The 14,129-nt window shown below is 58.2% G+C and overlaps 1 protein-coding gene across 1 annotated transcript in view; it reads right to left on the bottom strand.

Annotated features, from left to right (window-relative positions):
- Positions 1–2,880: 2,880 nt before the first annotated feature.
- LOC129392959 (protein CASP-like) overlaps positions 2,881–14,129 on the bottom strand; it is a 62,457-nt gene continuing 51,208 nt past the window's right edge. The window contains exons 3-11 of the mRNA XM_063606245.1: positions 13,414–13,541; positions 12,597–12,663; positions 11,548–11,660; positions 8,840–8,956; positions 6,724–6,807; positions 5,984–6,040; positions 4,923–5,003; positions 4,063–4,127; positions 2,881–3,818 (exon numbers count right to left, since the gene is read on the bottom strand). Coding sequence (XP_063462315.1) covers positions 3,749–3,818; positions 4,063–4,127; positions 4,923–5,003; positions 5,984–6,040; positions 6,724–6,807; positions 8,840–8,956; positions 11,548–11,660; positions 12,597–12,663; positions 13,414–13,541 — 782 coding nt within the window. The 3' untranslated portion in view covers positions 2,881–3,748. The remainder of the gene's footprint in view (positions 3,819–4,062; positions 4,128–4,922; positions 5,004–5,983; positions 6,041–6,723; positions 6,808–8,839; positions 8,957–11,547; positions 11,661–12,596; positions 12,664–13,413; positions 13,542–14,129) is intronic.

The following is a 14,129-nucleotide window of genomic DNA, read 5'->3' as shown; positions in this document are numbered from 1 at the left end:
CCGCGCGGCTCTCTGGCAGCCGAGCTCCGCGCGCTCCGAGCCCAGCCCCGCGCGGCGCGCCCCCCGCCCGCGAGGCGCGCGCCTCCCGGCCCCGGCCCCGCCCCCGGCCATCCACGGAGCCCGAGCGGCGCCGGTGGCCGGTGCTTGCTGGCTCCCCGCAGCTGCGGTGCCGAGACTGCCCGGTCCTGGGGCCCGGAGAGAGGGGTTAGGAGCCGGCTCCGAGTCGCCCCATCTGGGCGGGGGTCCCCATGTCGCCGAGCCGGCCCCAGGCCAGGCGCGGGACTCCCACTCCTCCTCGCGGAGGCCACCCCTCGAGCCCGCGGTGGTGGTGGCCCCGGGAGCGCGGAGCGTGGGGCCGGGGGAATGTCCTGCGTGGCGGGTGTATGGGACGCGGACGCCCTCGAAGCGCCCCTCGCTGACGGGTGCTTCGCGAGAGCCGCCGCTGTGGCCAGACTCTCCGCAGCAGGGACAATGGGAGCCTGGAGGAGGCCTGGATGTCGCAACGGAGGAAGTCGACGCCTGGTTCTCATAAATCCCGAGGGCGCCACCACGCCCCCTCCCTGCAGCCCTCCGGTGCGGGAAATCGCCCCCGGGCCACAGGGCGGGACGGCCCCCCTGAGCGCAGTGCCCCCACCACCCAGCCTTCGCTGTGATGGGGGCCTGATGCCACCCGGAGAGGTGTCAGAGATCATAGAGGGGCGATGAGGGGCCACAACCCTGGCACCTTGCTCACCCCTGTCTGGCTCCAGAACTCGCCTGCGTTAGGGCAGAGACCAGTGGGGCTGAGGAAACTTGTAGCCTGACCCCTGGTGCTGAGGGCACGGCGCGGGGGCTCTGGGAGGCTTCCTGAAAGAGGTGCAGGGGGCTCAGCAGGCCTGGAAGGGGTCTGAGAGGGGAGGGAGGGCTAAGGGGTCTGAGAGGGGAGGGAGGGCTTCGGTGGGGGCAGAGGTGTGGAAAGGGCCGCTCAGAGAAGAGAGTAGTCTTGCTCCTGGAGATAGCAGGGGGGGACCCCTTGGTGTCTTCTCCCCTCATCTCCCTCCTTGTCCCCTGCCCCCACCTCTGGCAGTTCTGTCCTGGTCTCCTTGCCAGCCGGAGCTGCCTCCATCTGTTGCCCTCCCGGGCCCAAACTGACCTCTGACTTTTCCCAGAGCCATTTCCCATCTCTAATTTACAGACAAGGGTTTTTATCAAACCCTTCTTAGGGATGGAAAGGTGGGGCTTCCAGAGTTGAAGGTGGAGGGGACAGAGCCTTCACCTGCTGCCCAAAACCCCAGTGCTGCCCTCCACGGGGGCACGGAAGACAGGCAGACCCCTTCCCTGCCCCACATCTCGGCTCTGTTCCCTCCGCAGGACCAGGCCAGCAGACACTTTAATGAAAGCTTCGGCAGTGGGCCAGCCCTCGTTCGGAGCTGCACACAGGCCTGCACGCCTGGTTGGGAACCAGGACACCTATGAATGAGGCCGGGAAGGGGGAGGAGGGGGTGCCCGAGAGTGGGAGAAAGGGAAGCTCCATACATGGCCTGGTTGTGGTCTCCACCCTCCCGGGAGAGGAGAGAGCCTGACCCCGCGGTGGACTAACCTGGTTCAGAGTAGTGGGCTGAACTCTACTGCTGGGATGATAGCGGCCAGAGAGGGTCCTGAGATGGGAAGCCATGGGCAGGACAATAGCTTGGATCCATCCCCAGGGAGGAAGAAGTGAGGAGGGGCCGGCAGCAGAGCGCCTCGGACCCACAAGGAGGAACTGATGGAGATGTGGAAGTGGCTGTGGGGGTGGAGGGGGCGTGGTTGGCCAAGAGCAGCTGTCACCTCGCTGGGGATAGGAATGAGGGTCAGGGAGGAAAGGTCCATCCTGGGTCCCTGAGGGCAGGAGGCTTGAGGGGCTTGGAAGAAGTCCTCATGGGGGAGATGAGGGGTGCTGGGACTGGGACCCCAAAGAAAGGCCCCTGGATACACACGCTTTAGACTGTTCAGAACTAAAATGGAGACAGAGGTAGCACAGGGGATCCTGGCCTGGTGGGCTGCAGTGGGGGACCTGGGTTTGCAGCCAGTCTTGTGACAGCTGGACAATGGGTTAATGCACCCACTCCAGACCCAGAGAATGCGCTCCTCTATCTGAGGCTGGGCTGGAGGTGAGGTGGCCCAGAACCTGTGTCTCGGGGGGTTCCCATGCGAGGCTGGTGCTCAGGGGGATTGATGGGCACGGGCTTTGCAGCCCCTGGCAGGCGGGGGCCCATGGGAAAGGGGAGCACAGAAAGGGATGCAGAGATTCGCCAGGAACTGACGTGGACCAAGACACGTCATACACCCAACCACAGCCCGACAGGTGGTTTTTTTTTTTTTTTTTGAGATGGAGTCTCACTCTGTTTCCCAGGCTGGAGTGCACTGGCACGATCTCAGCTCACTGCAACCTCCGCCTCCCGGGTTCAAACGATTCTCCTGCCTCACCCTCCTGAGTGGCTGGGATTATAGGCATGCGCCACCATGCCCAGCTAATTTTTGTATTTTTGGTAGAGACGGGGTTTCACCATGTTGGCCAGGCTGGTCACGAACTCCTGACCTCAAGTGATCCACCTGCCTCGGCCTCCCAAAGCGCTGGGATTACAGGTGTGACCCACCGCGCCTGGCCCTGGGTGGTTTTTGAATAAAGGAATGGGTTTCCCTTTTTGATGGTGCTACTTGTCCTCTCAAAAGCACTCGGACACTGGATCTGGGTTTCAGCAGAGCTCTGAACGTACTCATGGAATTCCTGGAGATGAGAAGAGGGGGAGGAATGTTCTGTGTGCCCAGCTGTGAGGCCAGCCCCAGCTCCCAGGGGTGGCACCGCAGGCATCCCCACCAGCCTCCAGTCCCTCCAGCGTCCCAGAGCACAGGGCACCAGGGTGGCTGCAACCGTGGTTTATTTCAAATGTGCAAAGCTAAATATGCAACTACAAATCTAACTCAGGAAGGCCTGCCAGTGGCCCTGAGAGGTGGCCGTGCTAGGGTGGTCCACAGCCAGTTCTGATTGGCTAGGAGACGTTCAGACCCCTCAGACCAATCCATGAGTCTGAAGAGACTGGGGCTCGGGGGCTCATTAGAGACTCTTCCTTATCTAGAAACCAGAATATCTTGCTAAAGAAGAAAGCAGAAATCACATGGGTCTGGGGGCAGGGAGGGGGTAATAGAAACTGTTCCGCTGGCTGGGGCTCTCTCTCTTGGGGTGCAGTGGGGGAGGGGGCAGACTCTGTCAAGCCTCATATACTCTGCAGGGTGGGGCCGGTGGCAAAGGCAGGCTGGGGGTGCTGGACTCAAAGCCTGCTGTCCTGGAAGGAAGCGTCTTCCACCTCTTACGGGGCATGGGGGGATCCTAGGAGAGCCCAAGAGGATCGCAGTGCAGACAGGCCCAAGCTGGATTAACCGCAGCTGGAATCGGTGGTCACCCAATCAGCCTCACAGCTGAGGGACCTCTGCCACCAGGGATAGAGGTCAGGCTGCGGGCAGAGCCCTAACCTGAGGTGGGGGCTGAGAGGGTCTCTGCGGCTTAGCCTGGCCGGGCATTGGGGGCTCGCTCTCTGGACCTAGCGGGCCTGATGTGACCGAGACATTCTTTCAAGGGGACCCGAGGTGACCTGGGGCCTCTGGCAGCTGCTGGACAGCGGATAAGGGCAGTTTCCATGGGGGATTCTTCAGGGGAGTCTAAGTGATTAGATGCACTGAGCAGTCGGGGTGGAGGCGCAGCCGTCACTGTCACGGGGGAGGCCCCGGGGTATCACTGCCACAAGTCACCAGCCGCAGCCCCGTTGTCATTCTCGTGGAACTTGTGCAGGTGGTCAGTGAACCTGGGGGACACGGGAAGCTTTGCTGAGGCCGAGTGTGTGTGTTGGGGAAGGGGGGTGTGTACCATGTGATGGGGTGGGGCTAGGGGGTAGTGGATACCGGGAGTAGGGGTAGGGGGAGGGCCAGAATGGGGGGCTGTGATGGAGGGCTAAGGAGTGGGGGACATGAGGCAGGAACTCGGGGGTGTTGCGGGGGTGCTGGGAGCTCACTGTGGGGCTGAGGGGGGGCCCAAGTGGGGGTCCTCACTTCTTGGCGCAGAAGGTGGCACAGTCCCTCTCCATGCTCTCGCTCCATGCCAGCTTGTAGAGCACCTGGCCAGGTGGAGACACGGTGAGCTGCCGGTTCGCCTCAAGGCCACCCCTGCAGCCCACCCATGGCCCCTGGGCCTGGCCTGGAACATAAAGGTTCTCGAGCCCCAGACTCCGGGGCGGGTGGGCCTTAGACATGTTCCTGCACCCACTGTTTCTGCAGATGATCAGATGGGCCCAGACACGGAGGCACCTCCTCTAATACTGTGGGCCAACCCTTGGAAGGGCCAGGAGCCGCTGGACCCTGGGGTCAGAACTTGAGCCCAGGTTAGCTCTGTAGGGGCCATCTTGACTGTGCTGGGGACAGGAGTCCGTCCCCAAGGCTGGATCCTTCCAGAGACACAGCCTTCCACCCCTCTTCTCCCCCAACTTGGCAGACATGGAGGCCCTTATCCGCTAACTAGAATGCCACCTCCACAGCTGGGGAGGTTAGTTCAAGACGCCCCTTCTCTGTGCAGTCTTCGTGACTGTCCCTTGGTGGAGTTCATTAGACCTGCTCCCTTCCCACTCCATCCCTTCTTCCTATGAAGCCCGTCCGGGACCAGTCCCAGATGTGATCAGCCAGACCTCTTTCACGGAGCGGCCCGGCTGGTGCCCTGGCCAGAGGTCCCAATGGGGTGGGTCCTTCTCGTCCCTGGGGTGGGCCAAGGCTCTCGAAGGGGAGAGGCGTGGCCGCAAGCTAGGGATGCAGCTTGGGGTAGGCCCAGGGGCCAGGCCACCGTAACAGGCCCCTGCTGCCCTGGAGGTCAGGGCTGGGGGTGGTGAATGTGCCTCTGGCCCGCCCGTGTGCACACTCACCAGGAAGACCAGGCAGTGCAGGAACAGTGGGTAGAAGAAGCCGATGGTGCGCGCCATCTTGTTGGAGAGAACCAGACGCCCCTGGGAGCAAGGAGGGGGTGAGTGGGGATGGGGCCGGCCTCACCCACCCCTGCAGGGCTGCCTGGGCTTCACAGAAAGGGCCCTAGGGTGGCAAGGGGAGGGAAGGGACAGGAAGCTGGGGCCCCTATTCCATCATTATGGGCCAGGGACATGGGCTGCTGGAATTCTTTTTTTTTTGAGACGGAGTCTCCCTCTGTCGCCCAGGCTGGAGTGCAGTGGTGTGATCTTGGCTCACTGCAACCTCCACCTCCTGGGTTCAAGTGATTCTCCTGCCTCAGACTCCTGAGTAGCTGGGATTACAGGCGTGCGCTACCACGCCCAGCTAATTTTTGTATTTTTACTAGAGATAGGGTTTCACCATGTTGGCCAGGCTGGTCTCGAACTCCAGACCTCAGGTGATCCGCCCAACTTGGCCTCCCAAAGTGCTGAGATTACAGGCGTGAGCTGCTGTGCCCGGCCACTGGAATTCTTTAAAAACGTTTTTTTGAGACAAGGTTGCCCAGGCTGGAATGTAGTGGTCACAGCTCACTGTAGCATTGACTTCCTAGGCTCAAGTGATCCTCCTCCGTCAGCCTCCTGAGTTGCTGGGACTACAGGTGCACACCACTGCGCCTGGCTAATTTTATTTTTTGTAGAGACAGGATCTTACTGTGTTGCCCAGGCTGGTCTCGAACTCCTGGGCTCAAGCAATCCTCCCACCTCCCAAAGTGCTGGGATGACAGGTGTGAGCCACCATGTCTGACTCTAGGCTGCAGGAATTCTGAGGAATGCCCCCTCTACAGCCCAGTTCAGAACCATGCTGTGAACCATGCTCTCAGAGGATCTGCCCGGGAAGGGGAGAGACCCTGTCCCAGATCACACAGCCACTCTTGGCAGGGCAGGCGGCTCCTCCAGCCTGGGCTGCAGGGCAGGTGAAGAGGTGCCTGGAGACACAGGCTCAGGCCTGTCCAGGGAGGGGGTGGGTAGGGGCAGGGACTCACCATGCTGAGGGTGGCCTTGTCCCAGGGACTCAAGCTCAGGTACTTCCTCTGCCGCTCCTGCACAGGGAGGGACAATCAGGAAAGGACCCCAGAGGACCTCACAGGCCCTGGCTTGTGGCAGAGAGCAGGGCCTGGCCAGCCACAGGACACCCTGCCCGCTGTTCTTGCAGACCCCCAGGGGGCTGCCAGGGTGCTGCCAGGGGCTTCCCTGGGTGCACAGTCTACTCAGTGTGACATTCTGGACTCCCCTGACATCTGTGAGAGCCCCTCCCCGCCTCTGCAGCCGTCCATTCTGCCCGTGGGAAAGTTCTCCACGGGCAGAACTTCTGCAGTCTGCGTGGGGGAGGGGAGTTGTGGGGTGGGGTCCCCACAATGGATCGCCCGACTCTGGGAGCTGTAACTGGTTTTTCCTTGTCTGCCTGTCCTGCAAATGCACTCCAGGTTAACCCGGTCACTGCCACACACCCTCAGGTAGCCATCGGCAGGTGTTCCTGAATGGGCCCTGGGCCTACATTGTACTGAAGCGGTGGGGAGGCTGTCTTGCGGGGGCTCCTGGCCTGAGGGGCCAGGGTGTGCAGGGCTGGCGTGGCAAGGCTGGCCGAGAGCACCCAGACGAGGGCAGGTGGAGGGGAGCCAGGGAAGGCCGAGTGCTCAGGGATGGGGGCCAGGTGATGGGGGGACCCCTGGGCTTCCCTGGGCTGATGCCCCTCCCCTCCCCTGCCCTGGCTGGGCTCACGAACCCGCTTGCTGAAGGAGGAGAAGGGGTCCAGGTGCTCCTTGTACTGGGACGAGTACCGCAGCTCCGTGTCATCACTGCCGCTGCCCTGCACAGACAGGGAGGGGAAGAGAACCAGTCAGTGCCTTGGGGCCCAGCGGGAAGGGCAGGAGCCCAGGGGAGCCTCAGTTTCCTCATCTGCAAAAAAGGGAAGTGGGGGAGGGAGCCCTAGATCCCAGAGGCAGGAGGAGAGGGTGCTGGGGTGACAACGTGAATGTGGCTGGTGCCTCCTGCCACAGGGGCATGGAGTTACCCATGGGGTCAGGGCCACAGTGCCTCCGGGCACAGATGGGGAACTGAGGCCCAGGCAGGGCCGGGCGCAGCTGCAGGAAGGTGGGTTTGCTGGGAGTGTGGGGTGGTCATGCGGGCAGGCAGGCAGCTGGGAGAGGAGACGCCCCCCAGCTCTTCCACCCAGAGCCAGGCTGGTTTGCAGAGTCTGACTGCCCTCTGGTGGCCAAGGAGCGGCTCTGATGGGTGGGGACAGGGCTGGGGGCTGCTGGGCCCCAAAGGAAGAGGGAGAGGTGAATCCCTGCCCCACTATACCCCACGCTCTTCTCTCACTCATAGAAAGGGTTTCCTGGCACGGGGTGGTCCCTGGGAGGCCTGGGGGCTGAGAGAAGCCACGCACAGGCCTCCCTAGTCCAGAAAAACTCGGCAAGTGAGTTTCTGATCCACTCTCTTGGTTGCTTTTTGGAGTGTGGACCAAATTCTGTTTACATTTTTTATTATTGCTTATTTATTTATTTGAGACAGAGTTTCGCTCTGTCGCCCAGGCTGGACTGCAATGGTGTGACCTCGGCTCACTGCAACCTCCACCTCTCAGGTTCAAGCGATTCTCCTGCCTTAGCTGCCTGAGTAGCTGAGATTACAGGTGCATGACACCACGCCCAGCTAATTTTTATATTTTTAGTAGAGATGGGGTTTCACTATGTTGGCCAGGCTGGTCTGGAACTCCTGACCTCAAATGATCCGCCCGCCTCAGCCTCCCAAACCGCTGGGATTACAGGCCTGAGCCACCATGCCCAGCCTATTTATTTTTATTTTTTGGAGGCAGGGTCTTGCTCTGTCACCTGGGCTGGAGTGTAGTGGCTGGATCTCAGCTCACTGCAGCCTGTACCTCCTGGGCTCAAGTGATCCTCCCACCTCAGCCTCCTGAGTAGCTGGGACTACAGGCACGTGCCACGATGCCTGGCTAATTTTTGTATTTTCAGTAGAGATGGGGTTTCACTATGTCGGCCAGGCTGGACTCAAACTCCACCCGCCTCGGCCTCTCACGGTGCTGGGATTACAGGCATGAGCCACTGTGCCTGGCCCTTCTGGCTAGTATTTTCTTTTCTATTTTATTTTATTTTATTTATTATTGTTTTATTTTACTTTACTATTTTATTTTTTTTATTTTATTTATTTTATTTTATTTTATATTTTATTTTATTTTATTTTATTCATTTTATTTTTTTTAGTTTAGTTTAGTAGTTTAGTTTAGTAGTAGTTGAGTTGAGTTGAGTTGAGTTGAGTTGAGTTGTTTAGTTTAGTTTAGTTTAGTTTATATTTTTGAGACGGAGTTTCGCTCTTGTTGCCCAGGCTGGAGTGCAGTGGTGTGATCTTGGCTCACTGAAACCTCCGCCTCCTGGGTTCCAGCGATTCTCCTGCCTCAGCCTCCTGAGTAGCTGGGACTACAGGTGTGCACCACCATGCCCGGATACTTTTTTTGTATTTTTAGTAGAGACGAGGTTTCACCATGTTGGCCAGGGTGGTCTTGAACTTCTGAGCTCAGGCAATTCTCCTGCCTCGGCCTCCCACAGTGGTGGGATGACAGGCATGAGCCACCGTGCCTGGTCCTTCTGGCCAGTTTTTATGAATGAATCTGGACAGGGGCTCCACTGTGTGAGCTTCTCCTGGCTTAGGGAGGGCAGCTAGCAGGCAAGTGGGTGGGTGGGGAGATGTCGGAAGGCCTCAGGGGGCCTCTGGGGCCCAGTGCTGCCCAGCAGGTCTTGGTCCCCGACTCTCCCATCTCCAGAGCCCCGATCGGCCTCTCTCCCTGCCTGGTCCACCTGGAGCTGAGGCCAGGGGAGGGCCCTCACCCGGCCAGGGTAGCTCTGCAGGAACTTGATCTTCTCAAATAGCTTGATGTTGTCAGCGCGCAGGCTGTCCAGCTCACTCTGCAGGGCCTGGAGGGTGTGCTGGGCCAGGCGGTTCTCCTGTGGGGGGAGGGGCAAGGAAAGGGGTGGGGGAGAGGCCTCCGTGCTGGCACAGGTGCTGCTCCGTCTACCTGGAGCCCCTTCTGTGCCCACAGCCTTCTCCTTGACCTGCCTGACTCTGTAAAGCTGCCCCTTCCCCCACTGTGGCCCCACCACAGGCAGAAGTCAGGGATCTTGGGTCAGGTTCCTTCATATGTATTACGTTGGTGCAAATGTAATCGTGGTTTTTGCCCTTAAAAGTAATGGCAAACACCATGATTACATTTGCATCAACCTTAATATATGACAGAGCAAGACCCTGTCTATATATTTTATTTTATTTCTTATTTTTATTTTTATTATTTTTTTGATATGGAGTTTCGCTCTTGTTGCCCAGGCTGGAGTGCAACGACGCAATCAATCTCGGCTCACTGCAACCTCTGCCTCCCGGGTTCAAGCGATTCTCCTGCCTCAGCCTCCCAAGTAGCTGGGATTACAGGCATGTGCCACCATGCCTGGCTAGTTTTTTTGTATTTAGTAAAGACAGGGTTTTACCATTTTGTTCAGGCTCGTCTCGAACTCCTGATCTCAGGTGATCCACCCATCTCTGCCTCCCAAAGTGTTGGGATTATAGGCGTGAGCTGCTGCGCCTGGCCCCTGTCTATATATTTTAGAGACAGGGTCTTGCTCTATCACCCAGGCTAGAATAAAGTGGCATGACCAGAGCTCACTGCAGCCTCAGCCTCCCGACTCAAGCGATCCTCCCATCTCAGCCTCCCAGGTAGCTGGGACAATAGGCTCACACCACCATGCCCAGCTACTTTTTTATTTTTGCAGAGTCGGGGTCTCACTGCGTTGCCCAGGCTGGTCTCAAACTCCTGGGCTCAAGCAATCTTCCCACTTCGGCCTCCCAATGTGCTGGGATTACAGGCATGAGCCACGATGCCTGGTCAGATTTCTTCATACTTTTTTTTGTCATTGGTATTAGCCTTTTAAAAACTATTATTGAGATATAATACCCATAACATAAACATCAGCATTTCAAAGTGTACAGTTCGGTCATTTGTATTCACAATGTTATGCAACCATCCCCACTACCTAATCCCAGAACATTTAAAATCACCCCAATAAGAAACCCCAAACCTGCCAGCAGTCACTCCCCATTCCCTCCTCCCCTACTGCCTGGTAACCGGCAGTCTCTTTTTTGTCTCTATGGATTTGCCTATACCGAATGTTCGTATTCATGGAATCACACGCTGTGGTTTTAATATTTGCCAATCTAAAGGCAACGTGAAATGGAATCTCAGTTTTCAATTTATTCAAATGCTTGAATAAGTGTTTCTTTCACACTATTCAAAATTCAAGCAGTGGCCAGCGCGGTGGCTCACGCCTGTAATCCCAGCACTTTAGGAGGCTGAGGTGGGCAGATCACCTGAGGTCAGGAGTTCGAGACCAGCCTGGCCAACATGGAGAAACCCTGTCTCTACTAAAAATACAAAAATTAGCTGGGTGTGATGGCAGACGCCTGTAATCTCAGCTATCCGGGAGGCTGAGGCAGAAGAATCGCTTGAACCCGGGAGGTGGAGGTTGCAGTGAGCCAGGATTGTGCCACTGCACTCCAGCCTGGGCAAGAGAGCGAGACTCCGTCTCAAAAAACAAACACAACCAAAACTTGAGCAGTACAAAAAAGTATATGGCAGTATGACGCTTCCTCTAAAAACGTTAAACGTAGAATTACCATAGGATCTAGTAATTCCACTTCTGGGTAGGTACCCAAAAGAATTGAAGGCAGAGACTTGGAGAGATATTTATACACCCATGTTCACAGCAGAATTATTCGCCACAGCCAAAAGGTGGAAGCAATGTAAATGAATAGGTGAATGGATAAACAAAATGTGGTCTATATGCACAATAAAATATTATTCAGCCTTAAAAAGGAAGGTTTTTTTTTTTTTTTTTTGAGATGGAGTCTTGCTCTGTCGCACAGGCTGGAGTGCAGTGGCACGATCTCATCAGCTCACTGCAACCTCTACCTCCCAGGCTCAAGTGATCCTCCTGCCTCAGCCTCCCAAGTAGCTGGGACTACAGGTGCCCACCACCATGCCCGGCTAATTTTTGTATTTTTAGTAGAGATGGGGTTTCACCATGTTGGCCAGGCTGGTCTCAAACTCCCAACCTCAAGTGATCCACTTGCCTCAGCCTCCCAAAGTGTTGGGATTACAGGTGTGAGCCACCGCACCTGGCTCACCCTGCATTCTTGCAGTGCCACTGCCTGGCTTAAATCCTTCCTTGGTGCCCCTCCCTGCAGATTGAAGGCCACGCCCCCCAGCCTGGCAAGAGGGCACTTGCCTGGCGACTTGTTTCGCCTGGAATGATCTATGCTCCCTTCTGGCTCACTGGCCCCCATGTCTCCTCGACTGTGAGCATCTGAGTCTTCTTTCAAAGCCCAGTGTGGCATGACCTCCTCCAGGAAGCCCTCCCTGACTGCACAGAACAAATCTCTTCCCCCTGAGGTTTACGGTCTGTGCCGCATCTCTCTCCTGAAAGCCTGTGTGTTCCCCAACTGTGTCCTTGGGCCCAAGGAGCATCAGGGAGAGAAAGATGTGACTCACTGCCTCAAGCTCCTGGTTCCGGGCACAGAAGCGCTCCCTCTGGCTGGAGATGATGGAAAGCAGTGAATCCACCTGGCCCTCTGGGAGGGCACCGCTGGCTGGTGCTGCAGGTCCTAGCAGGTAGAGGAGGGTGGCTTGGGGGGTGGCAGGAGGTGGAACCCAGCAGGCGGCCCTTTGGGGTGGGTCCCCCAGCCCTGGGGGATTTCTGCCAAATGCCATGGGGTAGAAGCCACATGGTGTCTGACTCCCTGGTGCTGGGCAGGTCGGGGAAGGGGAGGGGACAGCCAGGGGAACCGGGGAGCGTGAGAATGGATGGCAGGGGCTGACCTGACAATACGCACTCTGGGGAAGGGCCCAGCACCCCCGTCTGCGCTGTCAGAGGGCCAGGCCCAGAACTCCCCTCCCAGTCACTCTGTCCTTGAATCTGAGACCCTTGCAGCTGTCAGACTAGGCCTATATCCCCTGGGGAAGCAAAGGGGCAGGAGGGGAACTGGGGAGGCATGGGCACACCCCCAGTATCCCAGTCCAGCAGCCTCAGGTTCTGTCCTCAATATCCAAGGAGGCTGCCTTCCCCTCACTGCATGGACCTCCGGCTGCACTTTGGCAGTGAGGCCTGGCTGACCACCACTCACCAGCCTTTCACAGGCCACCGGCAGGGCTGAAGGGTCAGGGCCCCAAGGTGGGGGGTGTCAGTCTAAGATCCAGAAAGGCAGGTTGAGGGCTCATTCACCTTTTTGTTTTTTAGAGACAGGGTCTCGGTCTGTGGCCCAGGCTGGAGTGCAGTGGCACCATCATAGCTCACTGCAGCCTCCAATTCCTGGGCTCAGGCGATCCTCCCACCTCGGCCTCCAAAGTAGCTGGGACTATAGGTGTGCGCCACCACACCTAGCCTTACCCACCCCTTTGAAGGTTGCTGCTGCATTGCAGGCGTGGGGGCCTGACCTTCTTAGAGGAAGGGACTACTCTTTGGGGATCTGTGTTCTCAGGCGGTATCACCTGTCTCTTCTTCCCTCCTCCTCCCTCCTCCCATGGGTCAGGCCTCTCCTTACCGTAGAATAGGGCAGTGGCCTCTTTGATGGGCTCTGGGATCTTCTCCAGGCGGTGCTCAGCGGCACCCTGCAGGTGACAGGAAGCGATGAGGAGGTGCCTCCGCACAATGGGCACGGAATATTCCCTTTCAGCATGGCCAAGGCAAATGGCAGGGTGGGTGTGGCAAGGAGTGGGTGGGGCCATCCGGGGTGCAGGCTGGCTGCAGGAGGGCCCGGACCTGGACACGTGGCATGAGCTACCAAAGAAGAGACGGCTGGGCCCTGAGTCACTCCTGAGGCCAGAGTTCAGCAGCAGTGCAGCTCTCCTCGCAGCCACTCAGCTTTGACATGCATCAGACACCTGGGCCTCCCTGGCCCTGCAACCAGCCTGCCACGTGACCTGGGGCAGCCCAGACTTCTCTCCCGGAGTCCCACTGTGGACTCTATAGAATGGGAGGTGGGCGAGGAGATGCCCTCCCTGGGCTGTTTATGTCCCAGCCTGCTGTGATCTCTGGGCTCCAGGTCCTTTAGCTGGGAGATGGGTGCATGGTCCTGGCCTTGCCTCTGCCTCTGCTCTCAGGGCAGTGCCTGGAAAGACGGGCCTCTGTGCTACCATTAGGAAGCCCTGTGGCCTCTGCCCCATGGCCTGTCACCCCAAATCGGAGGCAGGGTGGTATTCATGGAGTAAGCAGGGAGAACCCAGTGGTTTTAGGTGACAGCCCTTCTGGGTTGTCACCAGCTGCCTGATACACAGGCTAATCTGGGAAGTCAGTGTTTGCAGAGGCTAAGTCAGTTGGGCAGGTAGCGAGATGGGCATGGGGCAGGGGGGTGGGCTCACCTCAGCATCGGGCCACTGGATGGACTGAATGATGCTCAGGTCCTGCTCCAGGCGGGTGATCATCTCTCTCTGCTCAGTGGCTGTGGCCACAGCCTCAGTGATACGGACTTGCAGCTCCGCACAGCGTCCTGTGGCCAAAGGAAGACATGGCCGTCAGAGGGAGCCTGGTGGGACCCTTGGTGCCCTCCCCTGGTTCTGCCTCTCCAACCCACAGTCTGGAAGCAGGGCTGCCTGGATGCTGTGAGAGTGCTGGCTATTCCCTCCAAACTCACCACTGCCTAGAAGACCCCATTAGACCTAGGGCCTCCTCCAGGAAGCCCTCCCTGACTGTCAGAGGCACTCCTGGCCCCAAGCACTCTCTGGATTGATGAAATCCCCTGGGTAGGAGAAGGAGCTCAGGTCAGGGATTAGGAGAAACCGGTGCAACATGGCTCTGCCCACGGCTGTTTGGGGGGCCCTGGCCAGCCCCTTTCCCTCTCTGGGCCTCACTTTGCTTGTCAGGCAGGGGCAAGGAGGCTCAAGTTGCTTCCTAGCTGATGTTCTGGGATAATGTCCAGTGGGAAGCCTGGGGGTAGGAGAGGCAGAGAAAGCTGCGGGGGTGCAGTGGGGCGCATAGGGGTCCCACCTCTGGGCTGACAACAGAGGTGCTTGGTCCCGCCCCCAACAGAGGCTCCAGCTGCAGTGGTGGGGGCAGCGTGGTCCCCAAGGAGTCCCCC

This window comes from Pan paniscus, chromosome 6 (genome assembly GCF_029289425.2).
Source record: "Pan paniscus chromosome 6, NHGRI_mPanPan1-v2.0_pri, whole genome shotgun sequence".
Classification (NCBI taxonomy): domain Eukaryota; kingdom Metazoa; phylum Chordata; class Mammalia; order Primates; family Hominidae; genus Pan; species Pan paniscus.
This window is presented reverse-complemented; position numbering and strand designations above follow the sequence as displayed.